This window comes from Manis pentadactyla, chromosome 10 (assembly GCF_030020395.1).
Source record: "Manis pentadactyla isolate mManPen7 chromosome 10, mManPen7.hap1, whole genome shotgun sequence".
Lineage (NCBI taxonomy): Eukaryota > Metazoa > Chordata > Mammalia > Pholidota > Manidae > Manis > Manis pentadactyla.
In genome coordinates, this window is record NC_080028.1 from 72,799,839 (window position 1) to 72,826,672 (window position 26,834).

General features: G+C 46.3%; 1 protein-coding gene across 2 annotated transcripts in view; it reads left to right on the forward strand.

Annotated features, from left to right (window-relative positions):
• ABCC1 (ATP binding cassette subfamily C member 1) overlaps window positions 1–26,834 on the forward strand; it is a 121,602-nt gene that overhangs the window by 39,547 nt on the left and 55,221 nt on the right. For both annotated transcript variants that reach the window (XM_036917918.2, XM_036917917.2), the window contains exons 6-10: window positions 9,353–9,414; window positions 10,682–10,813; window positions 24,075–24,305; window positions 24,952–25,129; window positions 26,400–26,561. In XM_036917918.2, the coding sequence (XP_036773813.2) occupies window positions 9,353–9,414; window positions 10,682–10,813; window positions 24,075–24,305; window positions 24,952–25,129; window positions 26,400–26,561 (765 nt within the window). The remainder of the gene's footprint in view (window positions 1–9,352; window positions 9,415–10,681; window positions 10,814–24,074; window positions 24,306–24,951; window positions 25,130–26,399; window positions 26,562–26,834) is intronic.

A 26,834-nucleotide genomic window follows, 5' to 3' on the forward strand; every position in this document is an offset into this window, starting at 1 on the left:
AGAGGCCCCATTCTTGGATTTCCCTGCTCAAAGAGGAACTGGGTTGGAGAAATTAGCAAAGTGCGTGTTTGTATGTGTGTGTGTGTGTATGTGTGTGCACATAGGTGTGTGTGCATGTGTGCATGTTTGTACATGTGCATATATTGATGTTGATGTGTTTGCACATAGATGTGCTCGTGTACATTGGTGTATTCTCTGTGTGTGTGTGTGTGTGTGTGTGTGCGCACGCATGTGCATGTGTGTAAAGTTTAAGTGACCATGCCTGAGCCACCCATTGGATCCCAACTCATGCCTGGCACAAAGGAGGGACTCAGATGTCTATGGCTGTGTCTGTTGTTTGTCAGTTTCTATTGCCCAGGGGTGGGTATGGGGCAGTGGAGTGTCCGCATTAGGAAACATTTATTAAATGTCAGACTATGTTATGGGGCTGGGAATCATACCAAACAAGTCACACCCACCCGGGTGGTGCAGACCCTGGGCCGCTCTGAGGGTCACCTGAGCTTGTGAGAGGCAGACAGGCCGATGTGCAGATCCCCTGACTCTTCAGGCTCCTTCCTCCCTGGGGCCTTAGAAGCAGGTCTTTCAGGGTGGACAGGCCTGGTTGCTTTATGGGGGAGAGAATTTTGGTCCCTTCTGGGGACTGGATCAAATTCCTGTGGCTGCTTTCCTGGGTGCATGGAGGTGGCTCCTAGAGCCACCTTCCTACTGTTGTGCTCTCTGTGGCTCTGGCCACCTGGGCCTGAGGCCTGTTCTGTTGGCTGGGGCAGCCCGATGCTCTCAGCTCTGTAGCTGGAGGCTGGATCACGGTGGCCCAGGGCACCCTGACTCTGCTCCCAGGCTTTCTTCTCATTTTTAGGAATCAAGCCTCACAGAGGTTGCTGGGCTGTTAGGCCCTAACTTACACCCTAACTCTGTTGGCGGAGGCAGCATGGTGTGATGGGAGAGGAGCTTCATTCTGGAGTTGGGCAGACCCTGGGTCCTTTAATCCCTTCAACAGACTTTTATTAAGCATCTGCTGCATACTGTGCTTGGTTCTGGGGACCCACCAGTATGTGAAGTAGAGGTAGTTCGTGCCTTGCTGCAGTTATCTATTATATTTCTGTAACAAAGCACCCTGAATTTAAGTTGCATAAAGCAGCAGTAGTAGTTGATTATTATGTTCCAGAGTCCTGCGTGTTGACTGGGCTCAGCTGGGTGGCTCTCCCTCAGGGTCTCTCCTGCAGTAGCAGTTGCATGGTGTTTAACTTGGTGGACTGGAGGCTACTCACCCGTGAGTCTGGTGGTTAACACTGGCCACGGGCTGGAGCCAGCTGGGGTTGACATGTGCTCTCCCCACATGGCCTGGGTTTCCTCACAGCATGGCAGCTGGTCTCTGAGAGCGAGTGGAAGAGAGAGCCATGTGGAAGCTGTATCATCTTTTATGACCCTATCCTGGAAGTCACACAGTGTCACTTCTGCCACACTCTGTTCATTGAAGCAATCACAAAAGGCCTCCTGGGGGCAAGTGTTGGAGACACTTATCCCACCTCTAGATGGCGGAGTGGTGAAGTCTCCTGTAAGAGAGTTTGTAGGATAGCAGACAGTGTCTGGCCACCTTTGGAAAACGCAGTCTGCTGCGTGCCCTCGGGGGGCTTCTGGTCTCGCTGGGAGACGGCCAGTCAGCCGGTCAGCAGGCAGTTAACTGGAGCTACAGTCGACCTGAAGTCTGGGAATCAGGAGACTTTTAGATTTGTGACTTGGGGCAAATTCTCCTTTCAGGACCTCAGTGTCCCCCTCTTGAGAATGGGTGGAGGCTCCACTGATGCTCCTGCAGCCCCATCCCCGCCCTGGGTCTGAGGCCTGTGATGGGTGGATGAGGGCACTGTCAGGTGCCCTGTCGGCCCGTCTCCCCGCCACCCTCAGGGCTCCCATCGCTGGGGAGCCTGAAGGATGGGGACAGTCCTGCCCCTGCCACTCTCCTGTCCTCAGAGCCGTCCGCCAAGCCCAGGGTGCCTGGAGTCAGGCGGGGCCTGGGTGGGAGTCCGCAGAGCTGGGCTGCTCCAGGCTCCCTGGTGCTGAGTCACCGAGCTGGCCGTCCTCCCCAGCTGGCTGTCCTCCCCAGCTGGCCCTGAGCCCGTTGCATGACTCAGATGTCTGTTTCAGTCCTGGGTTCTCGGTGGGGCTGTTCTCCTCCAGGCCCTGGGCTGACAGGGCTTCTGGGAGCGGCTGATCAAGCCTCACAGAGCTCCCTGAGCTCTTGCCTACCTCTGGCCCTTTATCTTGCTGGCCCTGAGGCTGCTGCTTAGGGTGGGGGGAGGGGCTTCACTTGCAGTTGCGGGTATCAAGGGCAGACAAGCGGGTATCAAGGGCAGACATGCATGGCCGTGGGCTAACCCTAACTTCTCAAAGTGGGGTCTGCAGACCAGCATTGGCATCCACCAGGTACCTATTAGAAATGCAGAATCTTTGGCCTGCTGAGCCAGTCTCATTTGAACAAAATCCGCAGGTGGTTCACAGTTGAAGAGCATGGGTTTAGCACAGTCAGTAAACACTGCTTAGCTTCTTTGGTGTAAGATATTTTCAGTCCTGTCCATAAGGGTGGAATATTTTTCCCCCAACATTTTATTGTGAATATTTCAAACCTACAGAAAAGTTGAAAGAATTACACAGTGAGTGCCTGAGTACCCACCAGCCAGATTCTACAGTGAACATTTTGCTAAACGCTCTTTCATGTGTGTGGGCAGCCAGCCAGCCAGGTTTTTTTAAATCTGAAGCTGACTTTGAAATACATTAGCATCCTTCACCCAGACACATGGCTGTGTATATCATTAGCCAGAGCCCAGTACCTGTTTTTTTTTTTCTTAAGGTAAAACTTACATAGTGAAATTTTTGAATCTTAAGTTACTGTTTGATGACTTTTGATAAATGAATATCTCAAACCCATATCAAGATAGAATGTTATTAGGACCCCAGAAAGTTTCCTCCTGTTCTTCGTGGTCAGTCTCTACCCCACATACCCCAGAGGCTGCTGCTGAGCTTAGACTGTTCATGAAAGCATCGTAAACACCATTTTCTTTATGCTTTTGGTCATTTAGTAATTCATTGTTGTGCCAGGGGCTCCACTGGGCTCTGAGTACCTAGAAATGAAAGCCTGACTTTGAGAGAAGGAGAAGGAGCAGCAGGCAATTAAATGATCAGTTGCAGGATGGACAGTGGGGCCCCAAGGCAGGGCAGAGCAAGGGGCTGTGGAGGCCTGAGGAGGGGCCCTTAATTCAGTCTTATGCTGCAAGGCCAGCACCCAGGACAGGGGATGCCTGAGTCAAAGAAATGAGAGGCTGCTGGCAGGCTAATAAGGTTGAAGGCTGGAGGGTGGACAGAAGGTGCTCCTGTTGGAGGAGCCAGGATGTGCAAAGGTCCAGTGGTGTGATGGAACATATGGGTGTTTGGGAATTGCATGTAATTCTGCTTTGATGGGAGGGAGGGGACAGAGAGCAGAGCAGGAAAGATCAAGGGTAGAATTATATGTCACCCTAAGAACTTGGAATTTTGACCTGATGGAAGATTTTTCAGCAGGCCAGTGACACACTCAGGTTAGTGTATTTTGGGGGATGCCTCTGGCTGACAGGAGGACTCGTGGGACATGGGGAGGCCCGTGGCACCTGAGAAGCCCTTGCAGGAGCTCAGACAGGTTGAGAAGAAGGCTTAGCTGGACGGTGACCCTGTGTGCACTGGAATATTGAAGATGAGGGAAAGACAGTGGGCAAGTTCATTGGAAAAGGGCAGCATGCATGTGGTCTGTGCTATAATAGAAGAAATTGTGGTCCTGAGCAGGGAGCTGATTTGTACAGCTGGTTAGGTACCTGGTAGACCCAGTGAAAACCTGTAGTGTTATGAGGTGTACCAAATAGTCTTTTCTTATTGGACATTGAGGTTGTTCCAGCCAATAACTATGATAGCAACCCAGTATGCTGTATTTATTTATTAATTTATTTAATCCCCCAAGCAACCCAGCAAAGCAGGATTGTGTTTCCTTCCATTTTACAGATGAGGACACTGAGGGTCCGAGTGCTGAAGCATTTTGCCTAAGTTCACAAGGCTGGATCAGGAGCCCTTCCACTGGGTTTGCACACCTGAGTGTGCATTGGCATCCCCTGCAGGGCTTGTTAAAACACAGATCTCTGGGCCCCACCCCCAGATCCTGTGAGCTTGAGGCCTGGGTGGCATCCATGCATTTTCCTTCCTCACACATTCCCAGGCACTCTTGGGTGCTGCTGGTGGGGGCCACATTTGAGAACCCCTGCTCTAAGCTGTACCGCTGCTTCTCACATCCCTTACTAGCTGGGCATTTAGGCAATGCAGAGTGGGAGTAAGTGGCAGAAAATTGCATCAAACAGATAATCAAAGCCAGGAAAGCTGAGTGGGGACCCAGAGAATGTCTGACAGAAAGGCCAGAAAGCTGAAAGACCCAGGAATGGTCTGCAAACTGCCCTGTGGGAGGTAATGGACGACCACTCAGAGAACCAGGGCCTGGAGCTGTGGTGGCAACTTGGTTTAAGCCACATGGTTTCTGGCCAGCTCACCGGCGCCAGATAATGATGCCAAGGAATGCTGCTCTCCGTTTGCATAATCAGACTTTCTCCTACCGTTGGCCAGGGCCTGTCTGGGTTCTTCTCATTTCTAAATGAATGGGGGACCAGTTAATAAGCTTCCTTCATTCTGAGGCAGGAGTTACTCATTCCAGTCCCAGGGGTCAGGAAACGCCGAGTTGGCAGTTGGGACTTTGTTGCTTAATGAATTACGTCAGAATGTTCTGCTGGTTTCCCTTGAATGAAATGCTGCCTACATCCTCATCCAGAGCCCACCCCTACTTCTCTCTCCTTTTAAAAATGCCAGTTCTTTGTGACTGCAGAACTCCAGTATCTGTTACGAAGTAAGGCTTTCATGTCTGATAGGGACTCCCAGAAACTACCTGTCATGCTGGTATCTCCTCCCCTGTGCTGGTGGTGGGGGCCCTGTGTGGGCCTGAAGTGACTTCCCATAGTCTGAAAATCTGGATTGAGATCCAGAGGAAGAGGGCTGGGAATCTGACAAAGCTCTCAGAGCATGTGTATTAGAAAACTGTGAAATGTCCGTGTTTGTAATCCATCCTTACTGTGTCTGCAGGGTGAGTTCTCACAGCAGCTGGGGGGTTTATTCACCAGCCCAGGTGAGGATTCATCTTTTCCCTCTTGGCTTTCGTTTCTTATGGTCTCAGGAGTACAACCCCATTTGTGTGCACTTGGCCATAAAGGGAGTGAGTGAATCCACCTTCAGTGATGCAGTGGACAGGCTCTTGCCTGATTGTGAATGAATGTCGGGATTTTTGAGGCCCCTGTGTCTCTGTGTCTAATAGCCTTGCTGTTTGCACCGTGCCTCTGTGCCTTTGGGAAAAGGGGACAGCCCCTCTCTGAGTGCATGAACTTGGGAAAGGCCCTGATTCCTTCAACGGATGCAGCCACTTGTCCCCTCTGCTGGGCATATTTGTACAAGATATAACTTGCACACTTCTATTCTGTGTTGATACAAAGACTGAAAGAAGGCTGGATTTGGAGGCAAAAGGCTTGTTTGAGCTCAAATTTCACACCCTGACAATCATTGTCTTAGGCTGCTGTGTGGTCTCATGTAAGCAGGAGTCAGCCAGCTTTTTCTGTACAGGGCCAGGTAGTAACTATTTTAGGCTGTGTAGACAGTGTGGTCTCTGTCATATCTGCTCATTTCTGCAATTATAGCTCAAAAGAAGATATAACTGATAAATAAATGAGTGGGCATCATTGTGTCCCAGTAAAACTTTATTGACAAGCAGCTAACCCTGATGTGAAGCATCTGGTACAGTACTTGGTGTGTCACGGCTTTGTAAGAAACGGAGTACTTTGTTACTGTTTTTACTATTAATACTACTACTAACTACTACTACCATTTCTTGAGCTTTATGCTCTGTGCCAGGTACTGTTCTAAGTACTTCAGATGCTTTATCTTGTTTAATCTCATCACCACCAAGTAACTTGGCCAAGGTCTAGCAGCTGGGAAAGGGCAGAGCTGGGATTCAAGTCCTCTTCCTGACCACCTTGCTGCATGTTGCTTCACACGTAGGGAGTCCCTTCCCCTGAGGCCTGGGCCGCTTTCTGTCTGTGGCCCCCAGTTTCTTTCTTTGGTGCAGCTGCCACCACTTGCATTTGATTTGCGTCTTGATTTGCTTACTGTGCGTCTCCTCCCTCACTCCCGGGGGAGCTGCAAGGGGTGGGGACCTCACTGTCTGGTACATAGGTCTGTCCTCAGCCCTTGGCTACTTCCTGGCATCTAAGCAGGTCTTCTCTAAATATTTGCTCAAGAAATAAATGAGTCATTGCCAGCTGGGCCTCACCTCTTCCCCCTTCTCCACCAGCACCTTAGCTTTTCACAGTGCGGAGGAATTGGGCTGCATTTGCGATTCCCTGACACCTTACTTCCTTCCAGAAGAAAAAAACAGCCTGCAGAGCAAATAGCACCTCCTCCTCCATGGATAGTGTTGCCATGTTAGGTTGCAGACGGTCCAGCTTACAACACAGCCCCAGGGACTCAATTTCACTTGTCTCTCCTTGAAGTCCTGTGAGGTAGGCTGAGCATTAGGACTGACTTCCCATTTCTCCATTGTGAAAACTGAGACTTGGAGGTGAAGCGACTGCCCCAGCTCATTCAGCTAGAAATGGTAGAGCTGTGGGGTTGGAACCCAGTCTGACTGCAAAGTCTGAATTACTGTGCTTTGGTTTGGTCTGGAATTTGGGTCTGTGGGCCCGCTGCGTCTGATTTACCTTATTAAAAATGAACTGATGCCAGCGCCCCACCCAAGAGATACTGTCCTAGTTGGTCTTGGATGAGAGGACCCTGGTCACCTGTATTTAACAGGCTCCCCGGATGATTTTGGGGCAGCTGGTGCTGGGACCCTCCTCATGCCTGGGGTCCTCAGAGTGGAGCCTGGAGGTTCTCAGCCCAGGATGTGTGTGTGAATCACTTCATTCAGCATTTTATGATGAGAACTTGCACATGTGTACACGTTAGGTAGCAGAGTATAATAAACGGCCGTGGGCTCCCCTACATTGCATCTGAGCATTTCAGTATGTATCTCTGAAAGATGAGGAGTTTTAAATTTTTTAATGACTTTTTATTTGAAATGATTTGACTCACAAAGGGTTACAAAAATAGAATTCCTATATACCCTTATCCAACTCTTTCCAGTGATAGGTAATATCTGAAATACGGATTTTAAACAATACAACTGTGATACCATCATCTGGCGTAAAAGCAATAATAATTCTTAATATCACATATTACAGTAATCCAGGGTGTTGCCAAATGCCACATTCTCTTATACCCTTCCTTCTTCATTTATTCGCTGGACCGTTTCTATGGAGACACTTCCCTCACTTCTCTGGTCACTGTGTGGTGTAGTTCATTTAGAAAAAGTGGGAAAAATGCTTGTTTTCTGTTTTCTAAATGCCTTGGTTAACTAGCATCGTTTCATCAGTGATGTTTTCCTTTTTTTCCAGTATCAATGTGAACTTGTATAGTGTAAACTACGTGATGCATTTCAGTCCATTCTACTTATTATCCTTATTGCAGCTTAAATTGTCCCTTTTTGGGCTGGGGGAGCTACTTCTCATTGCTTGAGGCCTTTTTACAACTCTGCTGGTCTTTGGTTTCCTTGGTGTTGGGTATGACAAGGTGCTGTAAGCTTATCCTGTACATTTCCTGTCCAGCCACTTTACCAGGGAAACTCCAAGAGTTAAAAACAAACACAAAAAACTCAATGCCCTGGTCCTGCTCTAAGCCAGCTTAATTAGAATCTCTGGGGATTGGAACCCAGAAAAGGTGTTTTTTTTTAGAGCATTCCCAGCCTGGATGGAGAACCACTTAGGTAGAATGTATATTCTCCTCGGGTTTTCCAGTGGGTTATCTCTGAAAAATGAGGGAACAAACATTGAGTACTGTCCTCAGCTAAAGATCCCATCACTGCCTGGTGACCCCCTTCAGGAAAGCCTGTATTTCAGAATTTAAACCTGAATGTGTGAGCATTGAAAAACAGCCCTCGTGTGCAGTCCTTGAGGCTCTTCGCTGATGTCCCTTTCCTCGTCTGTATGTTGCTGAACTGGAGCTCATCTTTGTGCCTGTGAGAAAGAAGGGCTTTGAAAGTTTGCTTAGAATCTGTTGATGATTTCCCATTGCCTTGAGGATGAAGACCAAAATTCCTTACATGGCCTCCAGCATAGACTGCACAGTCTCTGGTGTAGAACTCTCAGGTCTCTGGTTGGTTCCTGGAGTAGGCTATGCTCCTCTCTACCACAGGGCCTTTGCACACACCTCTCCCCTTTAATTAGTTATCCTCTACTCACCCAGCTTGAACCTCTTCCTCAGGGACACCTTCCCTGACTCCTATCAACTAGATCAGCCTCCATCCTCTTATCAGCTCTTACTGTGGGCCTCATAAGGTATCAGTGATCTCAGTGGTAGTGTTGACCCACCTTCAGGGCCTGATCCTCATCATGGACATGGTCTAGTGTTTGGTCACGGGATCATTTGAGGAATGTCTCTGGAGCCTGTTGGATGCTCACGTTCTGTCTCCAACACTTCCATCTGTGAGACCCTGGCAACTCACTTTACTCTTCTGCTCTTCATTTTCTTTAACTACAAAATGAAAATGACAATTTTACCTACTGTACAGGGTAGTTAGAAAGATTAACTTGCATAAAAGATGATTTATGCCAAGCCCTTAAAACAGAGCTAGCTAGGAAAGAAAGTTAGCAGGTTATCTTTATTATCTTGGTATGTATAGCTCAGGCTTCCTAAAGGGAGGGGGTATATTTGTCCAGACTTTAGTATACATGGTGCTAGGCCCATAGTAGGTGCTCAGAAAATATTCACTGAATGGAGGAAGTAAATGAGAATACTATTAATACCACACTGATATGGGTCTGTGAGGATATAAGATAATGCTAACACTTTGTAGAGTGCCTGACACCCAGTAGGTGCTCAGAAGATACTTGTTGAATGAACGATAAATGAATGAATGGAGTAAATGGGGACAGTAGTAGCGGTACACTCATTGGGTTGTTTTGGGGAGATAAGGCATGTGTGTGGCCTGTGTGCATGGTTAGACACTCAGGAATGATTTGCTGGATCAAACTGGGCAGCTGCCATGCGTTTCTCTCAAGGCCACCAGGGCTCAGGAGAGAAAGCCTTTCGGGGTGCAAATCAGTGGTATGAAAGTGGCTGCTGGTCCTGTGGTCAGCTGACTGCTCCCTGCTGAGCACTGGCATGGATGAGAAGTTCAATCATTCATTTCCCTTTTTCTCTCCACTAGAATCCTTGCCCGGAATCTAGCGCCTCCTTCCTGTCCAGGATCACTTTCTGGTGGATCACAGGGTAAGGCCTGGCCCCCATATTTTGGGTGGGGTTGTGGGCCACAAGTGCACGGCTTGGACCCCCACCCACAATCTCCCTCCCTCCTGCTTCCAGACAGTGCTGTGTCCTGAGTGTGCCTGTCCTGGTCTCAGAGACACAGACCCCATCCCCCACAGTCATGGACCCGAGTTACATCAGCCGTAAACAGGCTTGAGCCTCTGTGGACAGCTTTGCCTGGGGCAGCTGTAAGCTGCACGCTCTTGGCTTGCTTCTGATTTGGGTATTTTTATGTTAGGTGTAATTACTGTTGTAATGGATCAACGACCAAAAACACCACAGGCAACTGCTGTCCACGATTTGATACACTCCCTTCTTGTCCTCCCCTTTAACATTTTTTTTTCCTGGACATTGTCAGCATCTTATGGGGGATTATTTGAATCCTTTCCCCCTGCTGATAAGCAGCGTTCCTTGTCCTTAAACACTTATTACAAACACCTTTTTGAAAACTTAACATTTCATATTTAATTTTCAAATTACTGTTAAAGAGCATCCCTGGGACACCTGGTGTAATTTAAATATGGACTGCAGTAAATTAAATATCCATGTTAATATTTCTGATTTTGATAACTGTGCTCTGATTTATAAAAGAGCAGGTCCTATTTTTAGCTGCATACACACTAATATTTAGAAGCAAAGTCATGTAGAGTCTGCAGCCTACTCTGAAATGGTCCAGAGGAGAAATATGTTCACATGTATGTGTGTTTATAGGTAATGGTACAGCATATGTGGCAAAATGCTAACATAGTGAACTATATGAAAGATAAGCAGAAATTCTTTGTACGATTCATGTGATCTCTCTGTTAAGTTTGACATTTCAAAATAACAGGATGAAATCTTAGACTTCCATTTTATTGTGAAAGTGCTCAGACACAGAAAGACTAGTCTAATAAACTTCAGTAAACTCATCCCCCAAACTTAACCACTGTTAAATGCTTTGCCACATTTGCCTTTTTAAAAAAAGTCTTTCTAAGTAAATTAGAACCATCCTAATTATTCGGTATGCATCTCTAAAAAATGAGGCTGTTTTTCTTGGGTGATGTAACAGAATTAGCAATAATGATGTAACGAGATGTCATCCATACTGAAATTTCCCCCCTGGCAAGGTGGCCTTAGGTTGTAGGGGGTCCCGGTGGGGGTGTGCGCTGGGGTGTGTGCCGAGGGCCATCGTCTCTATCCCCACCCCCACTCCCCAGCTCTCATCACCTGCCCACTTGTGTCTTGGCCCCAGGTTGATTGTCCGGGGCTACCGCCAGCCCCTGGAGGTCACTGATCTCTGGTCCCTGAATAAGGAGGACACGTCAGAACAAATTGTGCCCATTTTGGTAAAGAACTGGAAGAAGGAATATGCCAAGTCCAGAAAGTAAGTGCAAGCCCTCTGGTCGCAGAGGCAGCCGCACACTCTCTAGGATGAGCCAGTCACCTCCTTCCTGCCACCAGGCCCCCGCATGGTGGTCACATCACTTCATACTGGCTTCATGGTCCTGGACGAGCTGCCTCACTCCTCTGAACCACAGTTTGCTTATCTACAAAATGGGCAGAGTCTGACTTGTAGCTAAGCCAATTAGCATAGGAAAGAAGAGTGACACGGGTCTGCCAAGTGGGTAATTGATTCTATTTGCCATGACCCTTCGTGAGCGTGTGCCTGGTGCGGGCGACCCTGCCTCCCACAGCGGGGCTCATTTCCCTGCCCCTCTCTGAGCCTCTGGCCTCCAGAGTGTTCTTGTTGTTCAAAGTATTTTGGTTCAATGCACCAAGCTAATAACTTCATAAGGTGTTTAGCCAAAGAAGCCCCCAATTTTTATTTTAAATAGACTTTATTTTTTAGAGCAGTTTTAGGCTCACAGCAAAATTGAGCAGAAGGTACTGAGATTTCCCATGTACCCCCTTTCTCCACACATACACAGCCTCCCCCATGACCAGGGTGCCCCTCCAGAGTGACATTTGTTAGAGTCGGTGAACCTACATTATCATCACCCTGAGTGGCTATATGAGACTCCCAGAGATCCCCAAACCTTCAGTACTTAGGCTTACTAATCTCTGGTGGTCCCTGTAATAACAGTCAGCTTTTCTTTATTTTACAACACTGTATGTAGAAAGTGGAGTTAGCTTCTAGGCTGAGGTAATTTTCAGCAGGCTTTTCACCTACGTGGGTGCCTGATGGGATCTTTCTTGGGGACTAAAGTTGTCATTAGGAAAGGTCTGGCTCAGTCAACCAAGAACGCGATTTTGCAAAACAACCCCCGGCCTTGGGAGACCTCTGTTTTTGAGGAAGAGAAAGCACTTGAAAAACAACCAAAAACTGGAGGAAAGAGTAGAGGATGATCTTGAATCATTTGCATTTGTAAGCAACACGTTTCAGACCCTGTCTGGGCTGTAGTTTCACAGGAGGGACTTGGGGTTGGGAGGTGCTGCCACTCCCATTGTGGTTTCCAAAACTGTTCTTTCTAAGGCGAGGGAGACTGTGCATTAAGTTTGTAAATGCCATTTTCGGCTTGTAGATCAGATCTGCCCTTCTGATGTTATATTAGGTATTGTGGGTCAAAGACCATGCTCAGAGTACATCCAGAAAATGCAGAAATTTAATCAAGCCAAGACTTTTTTAAAGTTTGAGATTTTTGCCTTCGCCAAAATATCAAAGATCTTATTTAGCAAATGACGTGCAAAGCCAGCAGTAGCTTCTCATTGCTGTGTGGGTGGTTAAGGCCCCTGCCGGTCTGCTCTCTCAGCCCTGTGCTGGTTACCATGAGATTCTTGCCCTTCTTGCAAGAGCGGCCTCACCTCTTTTCAAAATCCTTGGCTCCAGGCCTTGTTCATCTAATTCCTTCTACCTGTCTGTTCCCACTGGACCTGTTCCCTCATCTTGCAGGTCTCTGTCTCAGCTTCAATGTCATCTCCTCCAGGAAGCCCTCACGATAGTGCCTCACACAGCCTTGTGAAGTTGTGTTTGCTGGTATTTTCTCTCACAAGGCTCCTTAATAGCGGGGCTGTCCCCAGCGTCTGGCCCAGAGCACACGTCCTGTTCATTAGTGGGTGAGTGATCTGTGGGCACCTTTGCCCATATTGACATCTGGTCCCATCAGCGAGTCCCTTTTCCTTCCCAGCCTCCAGCTTCCACACCCCTCTCTGTTCCCTTGCTCTGGGCAGTTTCCTTCTGACTCAGACTTTCCTCTTCCAGCTCTCCTTCCACTCCCAGCCAAACCATTCGGATGCTCTGCTTTCTTCCTCTCCCCTCCGGGAGTGCCTCTCTCTTGTAGGCCTCCTGCTCACTGGGTAGTTTTCTTTCCTGACTCAGCCTTAGCTCGTCCCTTCCACTGTTGTTGACTTCCACCCTGGCTGGAGCCAGCCTCCTTTCTGCTTGCCCAAGACTGTCTCTCTGGTTCTGTGGCAGCCCGTCTCCTGGCCACCAGAAATAGCCCTGGGTCAGCGGCAGCCCACACAGGCCCAGAACCGGGGTCCAGCTCAGGAAGGGGTATGTGAGTTCAGTTGGGGAGGGTAAGCCGCTCACTCTCTGCCTGGCCTCCTTTCCCTCCTTGCCCAGAAGGCATCTGTGTGCCAAGATAAACCATACTAACAATCCCAGCCAGAAACCCAGCTTCTAGGGAAGTCAGGCAAGTGAAACTGGCAACATGAGAAACAGAAATAATCCTCTGTGGTTGGTGAAATAATGTACTCCACCCCACCCGCCACAAAGATAGCCATGTCATGATCCCCAGAACCCACGAATGGGTCACCTTACCTGGCAAAGGGACTTGGCAGGTGTGATTAAGTGAAGGATTTTGAGATGGGGAGATTCTTCTGGATTATTTGGGTGGGCTGGTGTGACCACCAGAGTCTTCATAAGAAGGAAACAGGTGGTCAGAGAGAGAGTGAGAGATGCTATGCCGTTGAAGATGGAGGAAGGGACCACACGCCTGGGAATGTAGGCAGCTTCTGGAAGCTGGAAAGGGTAGGGGAACCGATTTTCCCCTAGAGCTCCAGAAGGCATGCAGCCCTGTGGGCCGACTTTAGACTGCTGAACTTGAGAACTACAAGGTAATAAATCTGTGTCATTGTAAGCCACCGAGTCAGTGGTCACTTGTTACAGCAGCCCTAAGTAGTTAGGCAGCTTCATGCGGAGTTCAGGTTTAATCCTGGATGCAAGGGGAAGCCATCTGTGGAGTTGATGGAGGAGAATGATGCACTTTAGAGGATCCCACTGGCTGCTGTACGGGGAATTGGTTGTTAGGGGACAAGAGTGGGAGGAAATGGGGGCCCTGGTGATGGTCACTTGCATAGGTCGGAGGCCACACTGATACTAAGGATGTACAGATGACTGTGCATGTCCCAGGGTGGAATGGACACATGCCTGATCTGACCTGGGGGGCAGGAAGGAGAGCGTCCAGGAGATCCCCATGTTCCTGGGGGTAGGGGGTGCAGAGGGGGAAGGATTTGGCAGAGCACAGAGCAGTGTGTGCAGTCAGGGATGGGGACAGAGGAGCTAGCCAAGGTGGGTTGGATGGTTGTGGTCTCCAGGAGGGAGTTCTGGTGGTCCAGAAGGTCATACGTGACGTAGATGTGACAAGTGAGAGTCCCCCGAAATTGAATGCTGTTCAGTGTACTTGGGCCATGGGAGAATTCTGTAAATTGTGCGTTTTAGGATTGGGTAGGGGTGAAGCTTGGTGTGTGTTATAGTGGCAGAGCCCACACTTGGCCATTTGAGGGTCCTGCTTGAACTGTAGTTTGGGAGATGGGAGCTGGGGGATGTATCTGTTGCTGAATAACAGATTTCCCCAGACCTAGCAGCTTAAGATAACAGCGGACATTTGCTGTCTCCACAGGTTCTCTGGGTCAGGGGTCCAGAGGTAGCCTCGCTGGGTGGTTCTGGCTCAGGGTCTCATGCGGGTACAGTCATCTTGTAAGGCTTGACTGAGGCTGGAGGATCTGCTTCCAGCAGCACATGGTTGGCAGTTGGTGCTGGTGATTGGTGATGTCTCCCCATGAGGGCTTCCCTAGAGGGCTCACTGAGTGTCCTCATGATGTGGCTGTTGTGTTTGCCCACAATGGATGATCCAAGAAAGGGCAAGCCAAGCCACCATATTTACTCAGAAATGGTATTTACTCTGTCATTTCTGCAATACCCTCTTCCATAAGGGAGGGGACTCCACAGGGCATGCATGAGGGTTCAGCTTTCTCCACATTCTTTTTTTTTTTTTTTTTTTTGTAGATAATTATTTTTTATTGAAGGGTAGTTGACACACAGTATTACATTACATTAGTTTCAGGTGCACAACATAGTGATTCAACATTTATATACATGATAATTCTAGGTACCAGCTATCACCATACCAAGTTGTTATAATATTTTCACTATATTCCTTATGCTATACATTACATCCCGGTTACTTACTATTTTACCATTGGAAGTGTGTACTTTTTTTTTGTTTGTTTGTTTGTGAGGGCATCTCTCATATTTATTGATCAAATGGTTGTTAACAACAATAAAATTCTGTATAGGGGAGTCAATGCTCAATGCACAATCATTAATCCACCCCAAGCCTAATTTTCATCAGTCTCCAATCTTCTGAGGCATAACAAACAAGTTCTTACATGGAGAACAAATTCTTACATAGTGAATAAGTTCTTACATGGTGAACAGTACAAGGGCAGCCATCACAGAAACCTTCGGTTTTGCTCATGTATTATGAACTATAAACAGTCAGTTCAAATATGAATACTCATTTGATTTTTATACTTGATTTATATGTGGATACCACATTTCTCTCTTTATTATTCTTATTTTTAATAAAATGCTGAAGTGGTAGGTAGATACAAGATAAAGGTAGAAAACATAGTTTAGTGTTGTAAGAGAGCAAATGTAGATGATCAGGTGTGTGCCTGTAGACTATGTGTTAATCCAAGCTAGACAAGGGCAATAAAACATCCACGTATGCAGAAGATTTCTCTCAGAACAGGGGGGGTGAGGTTCTAAGCCTCCCCTCTGTTGATCCCCAATTTCTCACCTGATGACCCCCCTGCGACTGTGCCTGTCTTAGGTTGTTCCTCCCTTGAGGAGTCTTACCCGTCTCTGGCTAACCAGTCATCTTCCGGGGCCATACAGGGAAATGTAAAGTTGGTAAGTGAGAGAGAAGCCTTATTGTTTGAAATGGTTAGCTTTTTATTTCTTTGCATATTTATGCCCTGTAGCTTCTATGCCCAGCATTTGTCTTGAGGTATCTTTACCACTTGGAAGAATTATGATACTCGGTAAATTTGATATGAGGCATGAATTCTATTTAAGGGTTGTAATTAGGAAGGAAGAAGAAAAGCTATAGAAGTAGCAGGCGGAAGAAAACATGGGAAGATTGATTATTTCTTTGATGTATCTTCTTGTAGAGTAACTTCATCATGTATAGGTTTTAAGCTACTACTTAAATTGCGCACACACATTAACATAATAGGAGTATAGTTACATAACCAAAGCATACCTATAATTACCAGCCATCTCCAGTGAAACCAAGAAAACCAGTTAGGCACCTTAGGCATTTGTGAAAACTTATCTATGATATGGTGGATATTGTCCAACTGAACTTGAACAGTCTGAGAGAAATCAGACAAATTAAAACAACCCAATCCTGGGGACTGTTCACATCCCTTATGTTCTTTTAACAGTAAATAGTCTGTAGTTGTAAGATTTTGGAGCGCTACAATTTGCACTTCTCCTAATTCTTGGTTCAGTTCCAACAGTATAGATCCAGTCAAATTTGTTGTTTTACTGTATGCACAGGCCAGCTTAGATATCTCCTTCTTCATTCCCATGGCAAGTCCAGGAGCTGGTGGGATGAGTGCATCTACAGCTGTAGCACTGCGTGGATCTTTGTTGGGGTTTTTTGATGATCATCTTCTGGCATGAGTCTTCCAGAGAGTGCTGATGTTGGAAGTTCTTTTTCATATCGTATCTTAGTTCATTTTCAGGGTAGCCCAATTAGGCTTTGATCCTCTGTATAAACACAAACAGACCCTTTGCCTACACTTTTATATGCCCTTTATACCCTTGTGTAGAACTCATTGGAGGTTACCACAAAGGAACTGCCTTTTTGTTTTTGTTTTTGTTTTGTTTTTGGTATCACTAATCTATACTTACATGACAAATATTATGTTTACTAGGCTCTCCCCTATACCAGGTCTCCCCTATAAACCCCTTTACAGTCACTGTCCATCAGCATAGCAAAATGTTGTAGAATCACTACTTGCCTTCTCTGTGTTGTACAGCCCTCCCTTTTCTCCTACTCCCCCATGCATGCTAATCTTAATACACCCCTACTTCTCCCCCCCCTTATCCCTCCCTACCCACCCATCCTCCCCAGTCCCTTTCCCTTTGGTACCTGTTAGTCCATTCTTGAGTTCTGTGATTCTGCTGCTGTTTTGTTCCTCCAGTTTTTCCTTTGTTCTTATATTCCACAGATAAGTGAAATCATTTGGTATTTCTCTTTCTCCGCTTGGCTTGTTTCACTGAGCATAATACCCTCCAGCTCCATCCATGTTGCTGCAAATGGTAGGATTTGCCCTTTTCTTATGGCTGAGTAGTATTCCATTGTGTATATGTACCACATCTTCTTTATCCATTCATCTATCGATGGACATTTAGGTTGCTTCCAATTCTTGGCTATTGTAAATAGTGCTGCGATAAACATAGGGGTGCACTGATCTTTCTCATACTTGATTGCTGCATTCTTAGGGTAAATTCCTAGGAGTGGAATTCCTGGGTCAAATGTAAGTCTGTTTTGAGCATTTTGATGTACCTCCATACTGCTTTCCACAATGGTTGAACTAACTTACATTCCCACCAGCAGTGTAGGAGGGTTCCCCTTTCTCCACAGCCTCGCCAACATTTGTTGCTGTTTGTCTTTTGGATGGCAGCCATCCGTACTGGTGTGAGGTGGTACCTCATTGTAGTTTTAATTTGCATTTCTCTGATAATTAGCGATGTGGAGCATCTTTTCATGTGTCTGTTGGCCATCTGTATTTCTGTTTTGGAGAACTGTCTGTTCAGTTCCTCTGCCCATTTTTTAATTGGGTTATTTGTTTTTTTGTTTTTTGAGGCGTGTGAGCTCTTTATATATTCTGGATGTCAAGCCTTTATCGGATGTGTCATTTTCAAAGATATTCTCCCATACTGTAGGGTTCCTTTTTGTTCTATTGATGGTGTCTTTTGCTGTACAGAAGCTTTTCAGTTTAATATAGTCCCACTTACTCATTTTTGCTGTTGTTTCCTTGCCCGGGGAGATATGTTCAAGAAGAGGTCACTCATGGTTATGTCTAAGAGGTTTTTGCCTATGTTTTCTTCCAAGAGTTTAATGGTTTCATGACTTACATTCAGGTCTTTGATCCATTTTGAGTTTACTTTTGTATACGGGGTTAGACAATGGTCCAGTTTCATTCTCCTACATGTAGCTGTCCAGTTTTGCCAGCACCATCTGTTGAAGAGACTGTCATTTCGCCATGGTATGTCCATGGCTCCTTTATCAAATATTAATTGACCATATATGTCTGGGTTAATGTCTGGATTCTCTAGTCTGTTCCATTGGTCTGTGGCTCTGCTCTTGTGCCAGTACCAAATTGTCTTGATTACTATGGTTTTATAGTAGAGCTTGAAGTTGGGGAGTGAGATCCCCTCTACTTTATTCTTCTTTCTCAGGATTGCTTTGGCTATTCGGGGTCTTTGGTGTTTCCATATGAATTTTTGAATTATTTGTTCCAGTTCATTGAAGAATGTTGCTGGTAGTTTCATAGGGATTGCATCAAATCTGTATATTGCTTTGGGCAGGATGGCCATTTTGACGATATTAATTCTTCCTAGCCACGAGCATGGGATGAGTTTCCATCTGTTAGTGTCCCCTTTAATTTCTCTTAAGAGTGACTTGTAGTTTTCAGAGTACAAGTCTTTCACTTCCTTGGTTAGGTTTATTCCTAGGTATTTTATTTTTTTTGATGCATTTGTGAATGGAGTTGTTTTCCTGATTTCTCTTTCTGTTGGTTCATTGTTAGTGTATAGGAAATCCACAGATTTCTGTGTGTTGATTTTGTATCCTGCAACTTTGCTGTATTCCGATATCAGTTCTAGTAGTTTTGGGGTGGAGTCTTTAGGGTTTTTTAGGTACAGTATCATGTCATCTGCAAATAGTGACAGTTTAACTTCTTCTTTACCAATCTGGATTCCTTGTATTTCTTTGTTTTGTCTGATTGCCGTGGCTAGGACCTCCGTCCGGTACTATGTTAAATAACAGTGGAGAGAGTGGGCATCCCTGTCTAGTTCCCAATCTCAGAGGAAATGCTTTCAGCTTCTCGCTGTTCAATATAATGTTGGCTGTGGATTTATCATAGATGGCCTTTATTATGTTGAGGTACTTGCCCTTTATTCCCATTTTGCTGAGAGTTTTTATCATGAATGGATGTTGAACTTTGTGAAATGCTTTTTCAGCATCTATGGAGATGATCATGTGGTTTTTGTCTTTCTTTTTGTTGATGTGGATGATGTTGATGGACTTTCGAATGTTGTACCATCCTTGCATCCCTGGGATGAATCCCGCTTGGTCATGGTGCATGATCCTTTTGATGTATTTTTGAATTCGGTTTGCTAATATTTTGTTGAGTATTTTTGCATCTACGTTCATCAGGGATATTGGTCTGTAGTTTTCTTTTTTGGTGGTGTCTTTGCCTGGTTTTGGTATTAGGGTGATGTTAGCTTCATAGAATGAGTTTGGGAGTATCCCCTCCTCCTCTATTTCTTGGAAAACTTTAAGGAGAATGGGTATTATGTCTTCCCTGTATGACTGATAAAATTCCGAGGTAAATCCATCTGGCCCGGGGGTTTTGTTCTTTGGTAGTTTTTTGATTACCGCTTCAATTTTGTTGCTGGTAATTGGTCTGTTTAGATTTTCTGTTTCTTTCTGGGTCAGTCTTGGAAGGTTGTATTTTTCTAGGAAGTTGTCCATTTCTCCTAGGTTTCCCAGCTTGTTAGCATATAGGTTTTCATAGTATTCTCTAATAATTCTTTGTATTTCTGTGGGGTCCGTCGTGATTTTTCCTTTCTCGTTTCTGATACTGTTGATTTGTGTTGACTCTCTTTTCTTCTTAATAAGTCTGGCTAGAGGCTTATCTATTTTGTTTATTTTCTCGAAGAACCAGCTCTTGGTTTCATTGATTTTTGCTATTGTTTTATTCTTCTCAATTTTATTTATTCTTCTCTGATCTTCATTATGTCCCTCCTTCTACTGACCTTAGGCCTCATTTGTTCTTCTTTTTCCAATTTCGATAATTGTGACATTAGACCATTCATTTGGGATTGTTCTTCCTTTTTTAAATATGCTTGGATTGCTATATACTTTCCTCTTAAGACTGCTTTTGCTGTGTCCCACAGAAGTTGGGGCTTAGTGTTGTTGTCATTTCTTTCCATATATTGCTGGACCTCCATTTTGATTTGGTCATTGATCCATTGATTATTTAGGAGTGTGTTGTTAAGCCTCCATGTGTTTGTGAGCCTCTTTGCTTTCTTTGTACAGTTTATTTCTAGTTTTATGCCTTTGTGGTCTGAAAAGGTGGTTGGTAGTATTTCAATCTTTTGGAATTTTCTGAGGCTCTTTTTGTGGCCTAGTATGTGGTCTACTCTGGAGAATGTTCCATGTGCACTTGAGAAGAATGTATATCCCGCTGCTTTTGGATGTAGAGTTCTATAGATGTCTATTAGGTCCATCTGCTCTACTGTGTTGTTCAGTGCTTCCGTGTCCTTACTTATTTTCTGCCCAGTGGATCTATCCTTTGGGGTGAGTGGTGTGTTGAAGTCTCCTAGAATGAATGCATTGCAGTCTATATCCCCCTTTAGTTCTGTTAGTATTTGTTTCACATATGCTGGTGCTCCTGTGTTGGGTGCATATATATTTAGAATGGTTATATCCTCTTGTTGGACTGAGCCGTTTATCATTATGTAGTGTCCTTCTTTATCTCTTGTTACTTTCTTTGTTTTGATGTCTATTTTGTCTGATATTAGTACTGCAACCCCTGCTTTCTTCTCGCTGTTGTTTGCTTGAAATATGTTTTTCCATCCCTTGACTTTAAGTCTGTACATGTCTTTGGGTTTGAGGTGAGTTTCTTGTAAGCAGCATATAGATGGGTCTTGCTTTTTTATCCATTCTATTACTCTGTGTCTTTTGATTGGTGCATTCAGCCCATTAACATTTAGGGTGACTATTGAAAGATATGTACTTATTGCCATTGCAGGCTTTAAATTCGTGGTTACCAAAGGTTCAAGGTTAGCCTCTTTAGTATCTTACTGCCTAACTTGGCTCACTTATTGAGCTGTTATATACACTGTCTGGAGATTCTTTTCTTCTCTCCCTTCTTATTCCTCCTCCTCGATTTTTCATATGTTGGGTGTTTTGTGCTGTGCTCTTTCTAGGAGTGCTCCCATCTAGAGCAGTCCCTGTGAGATGTTCTGTAGAGGTGGTTTGTGGGAAGCAAATTCCCTCAGCTTTTGTTTGTCTGGGAATTGTTTAATCCCGCCGTCATATTTGAATGGTAGTCGTGCTGGATACAGTATCCTTGGTTCAAGGCCCTTTTGTTTCATTGTATTAAATATATCATGCCATTCTCTTCTGGCCTGTAGGGTTTCTGTCGAGAAGTCTGATGTTAGCCTGATGGGTTTTCCTTTATAGGTGACCTTTTTCTCTCTAGCTGCCTTTAAAACTCTTTCTTTGTCCTTGATCTTTGCCATTTTAATTATTATGTGTCTTGGTGTTGTCCTCCTTGGATCCTTTCTGTTGGGGGTTCTGTGTATTTCCGTGGTCTGTTCGATTATTTCCTCCCCCAGTTTGGGGAAGTTTTCAGCAATTATTTCTTCTAAGATACTTTCCATCTCTTTTCCTCTCTCTTCTTCTGGAACCCGTATAATACGGATATTGTTCCTTTTGGATTGGTCACACAGTTCTCTTAATATTGTTTCATTCCTGGAGATCCTTTTATCTCTCTCTATGTCAGCTTCTATGCGTTCCTGTTCTCTGGTTTCAATTCCGTCAATGGCCTCTTGCATCCTATCCATTCTGCTTATAAACCCTTCCAGAGTTTGTTTCATTTCTGTGATCTCCTTTCTGGCATCTGTGATCTCCCTCCGGACTTCATCCCATATCTCTTGCGTATTTCTCTGCATCTCTGTCAGCATGTTTATGATTCTTATTTTGAATTCTTTGTCAGGAAGACTGGTTAGGTCTGTCTCCTTCTCTGGTGTTGTCTCTGTGATCTTTGTCTGCCTGTAGCTTTGCCTTTTCATGGTGATAGGAATAGTTTGCAGAGCTGGGACGAGTGACGGCTGGAAGAACTTCCCTTCTTGTTGGTTTGTGGCCCTCCTCTCCTGGGAGAACAGCGACCTCTAGTGGCTTGTGCTGGGCAGCTGTGCGCAGACAGGGTTTCTGCTTCCTGCCCGGCTGCTATGGAGATCTCCGCTGTTGCTGTGGGCGTGGCCTGGTTTGGGCCTCTGCTCCAAAATGGTTGAGTTGCGTTGGAAGGGGAACGGCCTGGAGGCTGTTTATCTCCGTAAGGGGCCTCCCTGCTCCCTGCAGCCCAGGGGTTACGGTGCCCAGAGATCCCCGGATTCCCTACCTCTGGATTAAGTGTCCCGCCCTGCCCCTTTAAGACTTCCAGAAAGCACCCGCCAAAACAAAACAACGACCAGAAAAAAAAAAAAAAAGGTGCTTGCTCGTTTTTCTTTATTCTCCGGCGCCAGCATCAGGCATCTGCTCACTGGTCTTGCTGCCCTGTTTCCTTAGTATTGGGGTCCCTATCCCTTTAAGACTTCCAAAAAGCACTTGCCAAAACAAAACAGCAAAAAAAAAAAAAAAAAGATTTCTCGCTTTTCTGGTGTCCTCCAGCGCCAGGCGTCCGGTGCCCGCTCACTGTTCTTGCTGCCCTGTTTCCCTAGTATTGGGGTCCCTGTCCCTTTAAGACTTCCAAAAAGCGCTCGCCAAAACAAAACAGAAAAAAAAAAAAATTGGTTGCTCGCTTTTCTTATGTCCTCTGGCGCCCGGCCTCCGGTGCCCAGCCTCCGGTGCCCACTCACTGTTCTTGCTGCCCTGTTTTCCTAGTATCCAAGGCCCCCTGCGCACGCACTGTGTCTGCGCTCTGGCCCGGATGGCTGGGGCTGGGTGTTCGGCAGTCCTGGGCTCCGTCTCCCTCCGCTCTGCCTATTCTTCTCCCGTCTGGAGCTGGGGGGAGGGGCGCTCGGCTCCCGCGGGGCCGGGGCTTGTATCTTACCCCCTTCACGAGGCGCTGGGTTCTCTCAGGTGCGGGTGTGTTCTGGATATTGTCCTGTGTCCTCTGGTCTTTATTCTAGGAAGAGTTGTCTTTGTTATATTTTCATAGATATATGTGGTTTTGGGAGGAGATTTCCGCTGCTCTACTCACGCCGCCATCTTCCGATCCCAAGCTGCTTTCTCCACATTCTTGCCAACACCTGTTATCACCTGACTTTGTGATTATAGCCGTCCCATTGGGTGTGAAGTAATATCTCACTGTGGTTTTGGTTTGCAGTTCCCTGATGACTAAGGATATTAAGCAACATTGTATGGCTGTTTGCCTATCTTCTTGCCCCTTTTTAAATTGGGTTTTTTTTTTTTTTATTGAGTTGTAAGAGCTCTTTATATGCTCTGGTTACAAGGCCCTTGTCGAATTTTTTATTTGCAGATATTTTATCCCTTTCTGTGGCGTTTCCCTTCACTTTCTTGCTAGTATCTTTTGGAGCACAAAAGTTTATTTTAATGAAGTCTGGTTCCTCTTTTTTCTTTTGCTGCTCATCACAGTTAAGAATCCATTGCCAAATATAGGGTCATAAACTGTTAATCCCTATGTTTCCTTCTAAGAACATTTATAGTTTTAGTTCTGTGTTTAGATCTTTGGTCCTTTTGAGTTAATTTTTGTATATGGCATGAAGTAGGGTCCAGTTTCATTTTTTTGCATGTAGCTATCTTGTTTCCCAGCCCCATTTGTTAAAAAGGTTATTTTTTCCCCACTGAACAGTCTTGAGAAACCTTTCAGGAATCAATCAGGTTTCTATCAGGTTCCACTGATCAGTAGATGCCTGTTGTTAGGCCTGTCTTGATTATAGTTTTATAGTAAGTTTTGAAATTAGGAAGTGCACATGCTCCAAATTTGGTTTTCTTTTTCAAGACTGTTTTGGCTCTACTGGATCCCTTGAGTTTCCAAATGAATTTTGGAATTAGCTCCTCAGTTTCTACACAACAATCAGCGAGGATTCTGATAAAGATTACATTGAGTCTGTAGTCAGACTTGGGCTGGTGCTTTTCAGTCCTCTTTGCGTATATTAACTGATTAAATTCTCACAACAGCTCTATGAGGTAGGCCCTACTTTTGTCCCCATTTTACAGACGAGGAAACTAAGGCCTGCAGAGGTTGAGCAGAGTGCCAAAAGTCACACAACTGACCATATTCATCACTATGTGCTAAGCCACCTGTCTGCTGCTGCTGGTTTTCTGTGGCCGGGCCTCCCTGGAGGGGCGGGGTGCTCTGACCCTCTCCCGCGGCTGGTGGGCTGAGTCCTTGGCAGGTGCCACAGCCGCTCCACATGCCTTGTGTTCCAGGCAGCCGGTAAAGGTCGTGTACTCCCCCACGGATTCTGCCAAGCTGAAAGGGAGCTCCAAGATGGACGTGAATGAGGAGGCTGAGGCTTTGATTGTCAAGTCCCCACAGAAGGAGCGGAAGCCGTCCTTGTTTAGGGTGCTATACAAGACCTTCGGACCCTACTTCCTCATGAGCTTCTTGTTCAAGGCCCTCCACGACCTGATGATGTTTGCTGGCCCGGAGATCTTAAAGTAAGACTCCCACTTCCTCCCTGTCAGCTGGCAACTCTTTGTGGCCTTGACCTTTCACTTGTGACCACTCCCTGGGTCACAGCTCCCTTGTGGCATGTCCCAGTGGGCTTACAGCCAAGTCTCGCCATCTTTACCTGCTTTACCCAGTGCTTTGCTTTAATACCACCTTTATTAAGGCATTGAGGCCACTTCGGGTGCTAGAAACCTACTAGGCGGCTCCCCTGAAGGCAAAATGAGGAAGATAGAGATTGTTTTGAGAAACTAAGAGCCAGGAAATGCACCAGATCGCATGCAGACTGGAACTTGAAAACAGAAGGTCTGAAAGAAGGTCCCGTCACCTCTTCTGTGTCTCTTTGGGGTGCCGTGTTCCTTCTCATTCCCTCCCCACTTCTGTCTCTTATGATCCATATTTGGTCACCTATGGGTGACCCCCTGGTGAAGGGACAGAGCAGTAAGGGTGAGGATCCTAAGGCAGAGCCACCCTGTGGTGAGTGACGTGCGCCTTCCGCCCAGTCGGGCCCTGCTGGAGGGCTGAAGGAGTAATGGCCGCCTTGTCTGGCTCGGAGATGGTTGGAATGCCGCAGTCACAGGAGTTTTCCGTGCGCGTGCGTCACAGTTGCGTCATTCTGTCCTTAATCCCTCGCAGATTGCTCATCAACTTCGTGAGTGATAAGAAGGCCCCAGCTTGGCAGGGTTACTTCTACACGGCGCTCCTGTTCATCAGCGCCTGCCTCCAGACCCTCGTGCTGCACCAGTATTTCCACATCTGCTTCGTCAGCGGCATGAGAATCAAGACTGCCATCATCGGGGCCGTGTATCGGAAGGTGGGTCGTAGGCCCGTGGGCTGATGCTGACACCTGCTGCAGCCTCAGAATCTGCAGGTTCTTCGCTGTGTCACCCACCGTCCGCCGTGGGGGTTTCAAGCCCAGCTTCTGAAGTAGTAGCATGAGGGTGGCCTCAGCGACTGCAGATGGCAAGGTTTGACCATCAGGCGTTAGACTCAGCAGAGCTGATTTCAAGGGTGGGAGTGTAAGCTGTCCACCAGTGCCCGTGTCACTGTGGGTAATTGAATTTCTTAGGTAGCACTTGATTTGGGGAAATCCTCAGTCTGCTAGTACTACTCTGAGCATGCACTAACCCTCTGTTTGAACTGAGCAGGCTGTGCTTTCTGCGGGTGATAGAGTACTCACCAGGCATTTATGCACATCCAGCTTTAAAGGAAGTGGATTACCTTCTCTGGCCCTTCATCTGTTAGCCTCTGGGGCAACGACGTCACTTTGGCTCATGGGTTGGGAAGAGATGATAATAGCATATAGTCAAGAAAGATGGACTAGTTCATTGCTTCCCAGCCCTTTTTGCAAGTGAGACTCATCTGGAGAGCTCCAGAACCTTCTGATGCCCAGGCTGTAACCCTGACCAACTAAGTCAGAGTCCCTGAGGGTGGGACCTGGGTGCCAGTATATATTTTTTAACTCCCCAGGTAAAACCATGTTTGAGAATCAGGGTGATTTTATCCCTCCCTCCAGGGGACGCTTGGCAGTGTCTGGAAGCATTTTTGGTTGTCATAATGGGGACATCTAGGGGGGAGAGGCCAGGGGTGTTGCTGATCACCCTAAAGTGTGCAGGATGGCCCCACAAAGAATTATCCAGCCTCAAATGTCAGTGATGCCAAGATGGGGAAGCCCTGGCCAGACCTTGGTCTTTTAGTGTGATCTGGAGACCATTCGCAACACTTAGGAGCTTATTAGAAATGCAGAATCTCAGGCTCCACTCCAGTCTTCATAAATGCATCATATAACGAATTCCCCAAGTGATGTGTGTGCATGCTAAAGTGTGTAAAGCCCCGGGTTAGGCGACCCCTGAGGCCCCTTCCATACTGAAGAACTCAAGATGGAGAGACAAACAGGGCCCTTGATTAAAGCCAAGACTTTGTGTTGAGACACATGAGCTGGGAAAACAGATAAGCAGTTAGGGGAGGAGAAAAGAGCAGTGGCCTGTCCATTCTTGAGTTGTCTCCTTTCTCTACACGGGTCTGGAGGGGAGGGCTCAGGGCTCTTGCCTGCCACACTCACCTTCTTTCCCTCTGCTCCACAGGCCCTTGTGATCACCAATTCAGCCCGAAAATCCTCCACTGTTGGGGAGATCGTCAACCTCATGTCTGTGGACGCCCAGCGGTTCATGGACCTGGCCACGTACATTAACATGATCTGGTCAGCCCCTCTGCAAGTCATCCTTGCTCTCTACCTCCTGTGGCTGGTGTGTGTTTGACTTTGTTCCTTTTGCACATAAGGAGGGATGTCCACTGTGGGCCGTGGGGTGTGGGGGTGGGTGTTGATGATAAGAATCTCTCTAGCTCACTAGTAATTTCTTGCTGTCATTCACATTTCATTTTGTGGCTTGATAACCAGTTCCTGGATATTTTATCCCTTTCCTCACTTGTTGGGTTTATAATTTGGTGTCATGGTATTTATGTGCCTTTGTCTTCTTGACAATATATGCAATTTAACTAACGAGCCTATAATATATACA